At 38.5% G+C, this 12,341-nt stretch overlaps 1 protein-coding gene across 3 annotated transcripts in view; it reads left to right on the forward strand.

The window, feature by feature from the left end:
• Positions 1-12,341, forward strand: part of EXPH5 (exophilin 5) — a 69,985-nt gene that overhangs the window by 32,523 nt on the left and 25,121 nt on the right. For 2 of the 3 annotated variants that reach the window (XM_058545269.1, XM_058545270.1), the window contains exons 2-3: positions 8,680-8,840; positions 10,457-10,619. In XM_058545269.1, the coding sequence (XP_058401252.1) occupies positions 8,680-8,840; positions 10,457-10,619 (324 nt within the window). Of the gene's footprint in view, positions 1-8,679; positions 8,841-10,456; positions 10,620-11,687; positions 11,706-12,341 lie in introns of those variants that run through there. The other variant, XM_058545271.1, reaches the window with a different exon arrangement.

Below are 12,341 nucleotides of genomic sequence, written 5' to 3' on the forward strand. Positions count from 1 at the left end.
TGTTTGTGGTTGTTGCTTGCTTGCTTTAATTTTATCACTTTTCCTTATCTGAGCTTCCCTTCCTCCAGACTTCCCTCTGTGGTTTAACTTTACTATTATCAAAAGAGCACATTTTTCAATACACCTGCTTGCTTTTTCTAATCCCTGCCCTTCCCTGAGAAGAGGTTCTGATGTCAGGGGTAAAGGCTGTCAAAAACCCATGTTTTCAGAAGAGCAACAGGAGAGGAAAAGCCGGGCTTGGAGTGTTAAGGCGCTGGTGCAGCCACTGAACAAGGGCTTGTGCGTTCTTTAGTCTGCCTCTTTCTGGCTGAGAACTCAAAATCGTCGTCCTAAAGCTTTCCCTAGAGGATGAGCGATAAGAAATCTATACCTGGAAGTATCATCTTTCTGGAGCAGGAAAACAAAGGGGCAGCACTTTCCTGAGATGGTGAGTTTCCTTGGGGTTTCAGGGTTTTGAAAAGGTGCTTGCTTGGACAGACTGATCCAGCTTCCATGATGACATTCACTCAACATTTAAGCTCTGACTTGGGATACAGTTCCCGCCCCTTGCACGCCATTTGTGCTTTTCTGTGTTGTGGTTGCTGGGCAATAAGAAATAAAAATATGTTTAAGTTCCTGCGTGGGAGGAAAACTTTAATGCTGCTTTGATCTACAATTCAAGCAACAAATCCACTTTTACAGGATTCAGTGTCATTGAACAGTTTGTTCTAGGGTTTACTGATGACTGAACCTGTAGGACCAGGACAGGGTGGGGGATTTGGGGAATACTTGGCGAGAGCTCCTTGAAGCCAAGAGTGTTGATGGAGATCAGGATGCTTAGCTGCCTGGAAGGCAGAACAAGGTGTAATAAGATGAGTACAGGAAGGTCAGCTGTGAAAAAAGACCAATATGTATACAAAGCCAAGGAAGTAACGAAAGTGGAGAAAAAATGTGAGTGAGGAGATAAAAGAGGAGATGAGAACAGCAAAAAGAGGAATTGATGCCCTTGGGAAGCGGAGCTGATAAGGGGAACTATTTTGAGAAATATTTGAGATTTTTGTGACAAGGAAATAGAGGCTGTAATTCCTATTTTCTGGCTTAGGGGACTTGTTTGCTTTCAACATTTGTCTCTCTGCTCTCTCCTCAATCATATGTGAATAGTCATTACCACCGTTTTAATTGGCAAAAGTCACTTTGAGCTTACATCAGTTGCATTGTTTATTAATGGGGTTAATAGTACCCAGAGGCAGTGACATAGAAGGTTAGGAGGATGTGGGATTTAGAATCAAGGTTGTCCTGGTAAATGAAGACATGGACACATCTGCAGTGTTGCGAGGATTAGAAATGATGATTGCAAAATTCTGGGAGATGGTAGGAACTCGATATATAGCATCTGCTGTTATTATTTGTTATTGTTATTATTTCATCTGAAGGCAAGGAGATTGACCAGTTGTGTTTTAAGGCCCTTTTCAGTTTTATAAGATTTCTCAGTGATTTAATTCTGATATAGGAATAATGAGTCTTTTGACTGTACATTTTAGACCAGAAGATATCTTTAAGATAATCTCAGCTGTGTCTGTGTTTTTAAATTGTGCATAACGAAACATCCCGGAGGCTTAAAGGCTTAAAAGGACTTCTCTCTATTAGCTCGCAATTCCGGGGGATAGCCGTTGGGGCTGGGCTCAGCTGGGTGGTCCTCCTGGTCTCACCTGGGATCACTCATTTGGCTCCTGTAGTCTAGTGGCTTAACTGCATCTGGATGGTCTAAGATGGGATCACTCACATGTCTGGCAGTTGGTGATGGCTTTCTGCTGGGCCCCTCTCTGCATATGATCTCATCCTTGAGGAGGCTAGCCTGGGCTTCTTTACACAGCCATATCAAGATTCCAAGAGGGAGAGGGCAGAAGCTGCAAGGCCTCTTGAGGCCCAGGCTCACACTTTCACTTTATCACTTTCCACTGGTCTAAGCGAGCAGGAGGCCAGCCCAGATTCGAGGTGGAGGAGTGACAAATTCACATGGCAGAGGAGTGGACATTCAGGGATGAGAGGAATTGTGGAGGCCTGCTTTGTGAACAACATAGCACGTCATCAACCCTTTTTTACAAATGAGGAAAATAAAGCCAAGGAAGTTAAACATTTGGCCAAGATCACCCAGCTAGAACCTGCCTTGTCCAGTGCTCTTTCTACTCTCTGATGGCAACTCAAGAACAGGCCAGGATTTGATTTCACAGGGAGCAGATGAGTGGGGCCAAAGAATGGGAGATAAAGGGCCAACCTTCATTTGCTGAGCACATTCTAAGTGGGTTTTACATCGTCAGTCATGAAAATAAAGATGAGGACAAAGACCTGCTCAGAATAAAGGTGAGCAAAGAAAGTGAGTAGCAGAGGTCAGCAAGGGCACAGCTGGGGAAGACAAAGAAGAGGATGGGGAGACGGGCTTTATTAGTCAAGGATAGAAAATAAAGGAAAAATAAATTTAACTTAGGAGGAGGAGCCTCAGAGGACAGACTCGTTCGGCAGGTGCTAGAACGGAATCGAAGGCAGCACGCTGCAGACTGAGAGTCTTGTGAGTGAAGAAAGAGCATTTTGACTTGGAGCAGAGTGCTGGGACTGGCTCAGCAAGAAAAGACCTGACTTAGTTTAGTCAAGTTAATCAGCCTGGTGGGTAGAACAAATTACAAGTGCAGACAACAGTCCCTTGTGATATGTTGAGGCAGGCTGGACTAATGAAGCAAATAAGCTGTGCACTTGTAATTTATCTGTACATATGTCATTTGTAACCCTCAGGATCTTCTCATTGGCATAAAGTGGATTGTATGCTCTAAATGGCTGGCTGAGTATATAACAAACCAATGTCGATGAGGAAGAGCCCATGTGCAGGCTGGCTGTGAACTTGGTTGAATTCCACTTGCAAGCAGTCCTCTCTCTCAGACTGAGGCCAGTGGAGACTTAGAATACTGTCTTTAAGTTTCAAATATCAGGGCATCCCTACTTTATGTTCAGATTTTTTTCTTTTTTGCTAGTATTGAGCTAATTTGATATTTTCTTTTCTAAGTAAATGACTGAGTTTAAACCACTGGTTTTACAATTGTTGTGCTCCTTTTAGTACAAGAAGCTCAATCAACCATTATAAATGTACAGACAGTGTTTGTTTTACAGGACATAGGACTCTTGGGTGTATAAGATTAAGGAGGTGAGTGACAGGTGCCCAGAGAGTTTAGACTTTTATGTCATTCATAGTTTCCTTGACTTCAAAGGCCAGAACTATTTGGGTTTTACTTCCTTAGTAATAGGTAAACACAGTGCCACCTTTGACTACCTTACCCTTGAATTTTCTGGCTCTTGGCTGTACATGTTAACCCCCTTTTTGGACAACTTTGGAATATTTCTGCTTTTAAAGCCACTGGTTTTCTTTAAAATCTTGACCTTTCATGTTTCTGCATGTAACTACTGCCTGCATTTCATTTCTCATTTTTTCAGAAGACAAATATTAGCATAAATACATCTACAGCTTAATTATGTTTTATCTATTCTAGCCCTAGTCAGAATGAGCTTTCTATGGCTCAACATTCAAAATTTAATCAGAATGAAAGTCAGAAACCTGGGGGAAATATTTACAGCAAATAAGAAAAATAATGAGTTCATATTTTTATTGAACATACCTCATTCTAGTGAAAAACTCTGAGGCATTGATTCATAAATTGATAAAATGTACAATTGCCAAATCACGAAATGTAATTAGTAAATAGACATATGGTAAAGCATTCAAATTTCTCTACTTATCAGAGAAATACAGCATTTTCTTAAGTAAAGAAACAAAAATTCTTAAAAGAAAAATGGCCACCCCTAGTTATTAATACGGTACCTTGAAAGTATTAAATTCAGAAAATAAAAATACTCAATAATATCTAGTCTTCCAGGGATGCCTAATGGTAGTCTAGTACATTGCTGACATGACTAATATTGCTACAGTCATATTGAGAAGCATTTTGCTAGTGTTTATAAAGAATCACAAAAATATTTTGACTCTTTGACCCAATAATTCTACTTCAGTGTCTGTCAGAGACACTGTAAAAATAGAAAATGCACAGTGACGTTCATTACAGAAATATTTATAAGGGAAAATTGCAATGTTCTATACCAGAGGAATAGTAAATAAATTATGAGAAACATACCAGCTTGAATATTATGCAAATATTTAATGATTGCTCCAAAGATGAGTAATGTTAAAAGTGTTTTATATATAAAGTTGTTCCTTTTGAAGATTATGTATGTACTATCTCTATGAATGGCATCTTCTATGCCATTCTATCTTTTGTAAATTAGAAATTGAGGAGTATTCCTTGACATGTCTCTATCCCTAACCCTGCAAAGTCACTTCATCACTCGGTGGACGCTTGGGGGTCAGTTTTACCCACTAAGTAGCCCTGAACACTTTCTACTTTTCTTCCACTTTACCACCACCATCCTGGGCCAAGCAAACACCTCTCTTTCCTAGACCCTACAAGTATCCTGCCTACTCTCCTGTTCCCCATTGGAATCTTCTCTCCACCTGCAGCTAGGATGAATCTTTTTTTTTTTTTTTTGATTGAGGTATAATTGATATATAACATTATATTAGTTTGAGGTGTACAACATAATTATTCAGTATTTGTATAAACTGGGAAATGATCACCACAATGAGTCTAGTTAACATCCGTCATCATACATAGCTACAAAATTTTTTTTCTTGTGATGAGGACTTTTAACGTCTACTCTCTTAGCAATTTTCAAATATAGCATATAATGTTATTAACTATAGTCACCATGCTGTACATTACATCCCAATGACTTAATAATTTTGTGACTAGTAGTTTGTACCTTTTGACCCCTTTCACCCATATCTCCTATCCCCCACTCCCCATCCCCCAGCTCCCACCTCTGGCAACTACCAATCTGTTCTCTGTATCTATGAGCTTGGTTTTTTGTTGTTGTTTTTTAAATTCCACCTATAAATGAGATAATATGGTATTTGTCTTTCTCTGTCTGACTTATTTCGCTTAGCATACTGCCCTCAAGGTCCATCCATGTTGTCACAAACGGCCAGATTTCATTCTTTTTTTGTGTCTGAATAGTATTCCGTGGTATATATATTTATCCATTTATCCATCAATGGACATTTAGGTTGTTTCCATATCCTGGCTATTGAAAATAATGCTACAGTGAACATGAGAGTGCAGATATCTTTTCGAATTAGCGTTTCATTTTCTTCAGATAAATACCCAGAAGTGGAGTTGCTGGATCATATGGTGGTTCTATTTTTAATTTTTTGAGAAATCTCCATACTGTTTTCCATAGTGGCTGCACCAATTTACATTCCCACCAGCAGTGCACAAGTGTTCCCTTTCTCCCCATTCTCGCCAACACTTATTTCTTGTCTTTTTGATAATAGCCATCCTAACAGGTGTGAGGTGATAGCTCATTGTTGTTTTGATTTGCATTTCCCTGACAATTAGTGATGTTGAGCATCTTTTCATGTACCTGTTGGCCATCTCTCTGTCTTCTTTGGGAAAATGTCTATTCAGGTCCTCTGCCCATTTCTTAATCAGATTGTTTGTTGTTTTGCTATTGAGTTGTATGAGTTCTTTATATATTTTGGTAATTAACCTCTTATCAGATATATGATTTGCAAATATTTTCTCCCATTCAGTAAGTTGCCTTTTCATTTTGTTGATGATTTCCTTTGCTGTGCAGAATCTTTTTAGTCTAGGATGATCTTTGGAAAATGCAAATCTGATGTGTCATGCCCCTGCCAAGTCATCAATGCTTTCTCATTGCTCCAGGACTAAGTGCCAAACTGCTTAACCCAACCCCAAACACTGCAGGATCTAGCAGCTGTCTCTCTGCTCTCCCCTTCGCTTCCTCTTTTTCTCCCCCTCCACACTCAGCCAGGAGGACCTCATTTCAGTTCCTTACTTCTTTCCTTGGGGGCTTTTGTTCTATGGCTGCTACTCCTCTACCTGGAAAGCTCTCTCCCAGAACCACCTACCCACTAGCCCTTTGCCTCATCCTTGATCCTTCAACCTTCAGGCCATGTGTCATCTTCTCAGGGAACCTTTGCTGCTGCCTCAGACCAGATCCCCTTGTTATATGCTCTCACAGAACGTGTTTGATTTTTTATTATTTGCCCCCACACCTATCCCAGGAGAATGTAAATTCCATGAGGGCAAGGACTTGATTGTTCACTGCTCTTTACCCAAAGTTCAAACATGTGTTGAATGAATAAATCATACTTACCACTCTTTGTTACCTTACATCTGTATCATTATTGGACTCATCATATCTGTTCCTTCCATTAGACTGTAAGCTCTCTAGGGTAGGAAGCATATCTCCTCTGCTCACCATTGCATCTCTGCATCTACGTCATAGGAGGCCTTCCACAAATACATTTTATTACAACCATGTGAAAAATGCAGAGGAAAAATCACACCAAAAGGGCACAATGATTGTTAGGATTGTGAAAATATGACTGATTTTTTTTCTCTCTCTACAAGAAAAGTTATAAAGGAAAAAAATATAAATAAGAATTCACAATTTTTTAAAAAAAAGGTCCTCATATAGTACTTATTGAATAAACAAAATTAAAAAGCTGAAAATAGAAATGATACCTATAGTTATTCTACTCTAAGAGATCATGTGTTTTGATTTTTTTCCCCAGTGTGTCCAGATGGGTGCATCATTTTTACATAGCTATAGTCACAGATAAAATGTAGTATTTTGTTTTTCCTACTTCATGTTTTGTCATATGCATTTTCCCAGGATGCTGCATTGCCTACATAATTATTTTTAGCAACTGCATAGTGTTCAGTTAAATTAATGTACTTTGTGGGGGGAGGGGGGCTGATATTTCTTTAAGATATATTTCCTGGAGTAGAATTCAGACTGTATGAGTATTCACAGAGAGGTACAGATTTCTGATTTCATTGGCTGGAATTTGGAAAAGAAACAGGCAGTGATGGATATGAATACAAGCGTGGAATGAGTGCTTGAGGAGAAATTAAGTGAAGTGTGATGATTTTAAAAGAGAGTCAATGTTATATCAAGCCTTTAGAAAAAAAAGTTAAGTTTATCAACTTATGTTTATTAGGAGAGTTCCTAAGTCAGGTAGCTTGACTGTCCTCTGAAATGAGATGGATATGTTGAGAAGTGGAGGGGGGTGGTGCTGAATGTTGGAGTCTAATAATTGGGGAGGCTTCAAGAAACTGGAGGTCATGTACAAATGTGGGACATTAATGAGGGTGGTGTTAATAAGTTGGAGGCAGCTGGTACTCTAGAGGCAAGTACTTGTGATCTCTTAGCCTGTTGGTAAGGGAAGTGGCTAGAGACAGGAGTGACCAGGTGTCAGAGGGTGGCAGTGGCAAAATGGGAGGCACCAATACAAATTTTGTGGGCAGGACATAAGGATTGCTGCCTAATGCTTTTCAAAATGCAAGTCTGGGCAGGATGGTCTCTGGCTTCCTTCTGATTGTTTTATAAAATGACAGTATCATAGCCCCAAGCAGGAGCCTTAGTTGCAACCATCTCAGATCATTGCCTTTAACTCCTAAATTGCCACTCTGCAGCTGTCTTGCTCACCACCTTCTTTGTAATATGAAGTCCCTAACACTTGTGCTTCACAGAGGACCCTGAATAAAGGGCAACCACCACAGTCACATGAAATTCTTTTCAAAACAGCAGAACCTTCCAAGCTTGGAACCCAACAACAAGCCTGACTTTTTCATCATTGTTGCACCCAACTGACCACTTTATGAGATTTGTCATCATGTTCTTCAAACTCTCCTTTCTGCTCTGTTTGTCTCAGTCCAGGGTTGTCTCCCTCTGGATTAAGCACTTCTCATTTCCAAACAATTCTAGGGTCCTCCTGAAATAGAGCAAAATGATCTGCTTTAAAAAAAAAAAATCACAACCAATGATTTAATTAAGGACTTAGAATGGCATTTTTATTTGAAGGAGGACTAAGCAGGAAAGGGCAGAGGAGAAGGAAAAAGAAGTAATGATAGAATTTCAGTTCTGGTATTCTGAAGGCGTGGGGCAGACATTTGTGCTTTGGATGGCCCTTCCCATCCATCTCAGTTGTGTCCCTTACTACTGAGCATTAGCCATGTGCTCATTCACCAGCTTCTGTGTTTTTGTGTTAAAAGAATTGCATTATCTAAGTCTATTACATTCAACAATTTCTTTTCTGCATGTAAGCTTTTATCTTTGACCACTGGAAGGGCAAGTAAGGACCCTATCTATTATATTCACTATTGAATCCCCGTTGCCTACACAGGACCTGGTACGTGGACATTCTCAATAAATGTTTAATGAATGAATGAATGAATGAGTAATCAGAACTAGAATATTCTAGTTTCTCCTTGTCATTAAAATATCTATCGTTCAATTGTATTATTAGATCAGATTTGCACAATGCTCAACCCAGGTTATCCTCATCAACTTATTTTAACTACTAGCAAAAACTTTTAGATTGTCATGGTATTTAAAAGAATATGCTAAAATATATACACAGTGTGAAAAGGAAATTCTGAGTAGAGCCATTTTTTTTTTCTAGACTTACAGTTTATGCAGCTCCTCCTCTAGGTAAAGTTTAGCCCACCACGTGAGTTTGCACTTGATGTGAATGAATGTAAAGTGTGTATTGATGTTTTTGTTTTGTTTCAGCAAACTCCAGAAGACAAAGAGGGATATCAGATGGCTTCAGGGAGTGACTGGTGAATGGTTTGAAGAAATTCAAAGAAAAAAGTTTTGCAATGAAACAGATGTTAGCCAAATGTTAAAACAACCACTTACATCCAGGCTAAGGAAGGGGATGGCTGAAAACGGTGAGAAAAAGATTTAGATCTAAACTGTTTTTTCTTACTGCGTTGTAGATAATGGCTCATTGGATCTCCAATTTAACCAATCCATGTTTAGGACTATTTTTAAATCATAAGGTACGAAGTTTTATAACATAACACACAATGAAAAGAGTAAACTGAAAACGTACTGTAATAATGTTTTGGGGGTGTGTTTTTAGAATCAGGCAAGATAGCATAGTGGTTAAGAATGCGGACATTGATATCCAAAAAGGCCTGGATTCAAATCTCCACTGTCCTATCCATGTGACTCTGTTCAAGGTACTTGTTCTCTGTAAGGCTCAATTTTCTCATCTTTAAATGAGTATGATAATACCTACCTTATAGGGTGGTCTGAGAATTAAATAAAACAGTATATGAAGAACTGAGCTGGAACACAGTAACCACTTAAATAAATGGGATTATGCAGAAGAGGGGAGGGGAGGAGGGTGGGGGAGGAGGGGAGAGGGAAGGTGGTAGAGGAGCTGCCACCCTTCTGGTACTTTGGGAACTTAAACCCCGTGAGTGGGAATAAATGCCGTCTTTGGACATTCAAACTATGTAACTACCAGCATGTGACTTTACTGTCACCAAACACTTATTTTTTAAATCTGTAAATGAGGATAATAAAACCTGCTTTCACAGGACTATTATTGTGAAATTAACAAAGTGCATTAGAAATTACAAAATTCTAAAACAATATAAGGTATCTTTCTGCTGATAGTCATATTGACTGCTTTTGCTTTTATGTTGCTAATATTAGTAACATCAAGAAACATGTATCAATGTTTCTAAACTTTTATATTGACAATGCTTTGCAACTGCCAAAATAAACAAATCTATCTAAAAAGACTCACAGTTCAGATTTTTAGATTAACCCCATATATACCGTGGTGACTTTCCTCTTACCTTGAATTCCTCTAATATTTATAAATTCAGCATGTGCAAAAGTGTTACAGTATTCTGGACTTTGTATATGTTGATGTTGCCTTAGAATTTTTAATACTCACATATAAAACTGTATATTATCTATACATAATATTATACATATTCATATTACATGCATACACATAAAAACCATATATATAGCAAATACATATCACAGAGATAGCTTTTTGACAGGAATAAGGAACACTCTAAGTGGCTTGATTTCCTTTTCCTTTACTTTCTTTGATATAAAAAGTTACATAGTATCTATCACTATGATTTTGAAGTACTAAAATAAAAATTTCTGCAAAACAGGATGTTAAGAGCAACATGAGAACTGAATGAGGTCCCTGACATGTCATCTGTGGTTTTGGATGGCCCTGGGAAGACACATTGAGAAAGATTCAAGCAGCCGGTGTGTGGGGAGGGACATTCTACAGAACTGCCATCCACAGTGCAAATAGAAGACTCCCTACTCTTTGTGAGGATTTTCTCTACTCAGCAGAACCATCAGAGGCACAGGACTCCCCTTAGTTATTAAGGTCTTCATGTGGGGATGTGTTTTCTGTTTCTAGACTGCATAGAGAAAGGGGTAGCAAGAGCCAAGCCTTAGTTCTCCGAGATACATTTACCTAGGAATATTTTAATGATGAAAAATTTTTACAATTTTCTTTTAGATCCTATGGAATCACAAACATCAAGATCTAAAAATATACCTAATCAAAGAAGCCCAACCTCCATTTCTTCTCGGCTGAGCTTCAAATCATCATTTGCTTCCCTGTTCTCATTCAGAAAATCCAGAAAGGAGACTTTAAATCTTCAATCGTTGGAACAGAAAGGGTGAGTTAAATTCAGATCATGTGACAGCTCATTAGTTATCTGATCCCAGAGGCCAGTAGCCTGTTTTGTGTTCAGAATGTTTAATGTTTGTTCTTAGAATTTAAATTCGGATAGTAACAAAGGAAACAGGATTTAGCTCGCATAGGGACAAAGTCCTTATGAAACCATGAAACTTGGCTCTCCTGAAATCCAACTTCTAACCAACTGTGTAGATCCCAGGTGGTACACTTGGTGAATGATGGGTTAAATGTTGGGAAATAATTATTGACAGTTTCTCCACTGCTCCAAGAGCCTGGTCTACGCCCTAGTCAGGAAGATATCTTTAAATCAAAACTACTTCTTCCTTGGGGGCTATGTGTGTCTGTGGTCACAAGGAGAGATGGGGTATAAAGACTAAATGTGAGTAAATGAGATGAGCAAAGAGAATAGAGAAAAATCAAATCTTAAAGCAGAAAAATCAGATTTTAAATTTTAAAGCAAATTTTAAAATGTATTACTGCCACTAGAAGTATTGAGGGCAGCTGTTCTGATGTGGTTGTCCAGAATTTAAGGAGGATAAGAATTAAAGGAGGGTGAGCTTTTGGAGCAGTGGAGGCATAGTTCCAGATTGTTCCTAGTGTAGAATTGTGTAAATCGGTTCATCTTGACTCATTCTGTTGTTGGATTGTTTTGTGAAAAACAAGCAAGGCTTTGCTTACATGCAGTTGAGCTGACTGCTAAATATTTCAGCATGTCTTCCTGGTTGAAAAGCTTCCCACCCTCTTAAGGTGTTGGCTTGGCACGTGATACGTTCAGTATCTGCCGTCAAACCATTTGAGTGCATTGCAGCGCTGAATAAAAGGTGTTGGAGGTCACTCTTGCTGAAAAACAATAGGCAGCAAGCAGTTGGTGGGGCGTGTAATGAGGCTCCCGGACTTAGAGAACAGAGCTCTCTCTTCCCCTCTTGTGTGGATGGAAGGCTTTTTGCTTCCAGCTTTCACCTGTGGCTCCTTTTGTCTTTGATGAAATAATGAAGAGCTGAACAAAATGTAGATTTATGTGACTGTCTCTACCAGAGTCACTTACAAGCAAACATTCTTCAAATAGGTGAGTTGTTTTTCTTTGTAAAAATGTTTGGAACACTAGGAATTCTCTCATTTGGAAATTTAAAATGGATGAGTATTTCCTTTATAGGAAATATTTCTTTTAAGGAGACCAAAAATATCTCTAATTGTGCTGTAATTTGCGTTTTAGGTGATTTTCTTTAAGGCAGAGTTTTATATAGCTGAACAATCTAACATTAGTAAACTAGGAAAAATTGAGGAACGTATAACTCTATGGACAAGTTATTTCCAAGCTCATGTTGCAAGTTACTGCAAAAGCATATCAAAGAAGATAAATGATGTATAATCTTCATTCTGGGTATTACATGTTTTAGTTATAAACCAAATTGAAATAATTGAAACTCTTGCAAAATTCTGTTTACCAACCGTCCTTCTTGTATGTATACCAAAATGACTTGTAGCTCACTTTTAACCAGATGAACATACCGCACAGAAATGAAACAAATTTCATCACATAAGTGTCTGTGTGTGTTTAGCAGTTTTCAGAATTTATCATCTTTAAATACATTTTATTTTCAAAACACTAGTGGGAGTAAATATTTATTAATTGTGCTGGTGCGGAATATAATGAAGGCACTGTTTTTTGCTCCTAAGAGGTTTCAGAAGATAAAATGTAAAA

Source organism: Diceros bicornis, chromosome 7 (assembly GCF_020826845.1).
Source record: "Diceros bicornis minor isolate mBicDic1 chromosome 7, mDicBic1.mat.cur, whole genome shotgun sequence".
In the NCBI taxonomy this organism is placed as follows: Eukaryota; Metazoa; Chordata; class Mammalia; order Perissodactyla; family Rhinocerotidae; genus Diceros; species Diceros bicornis.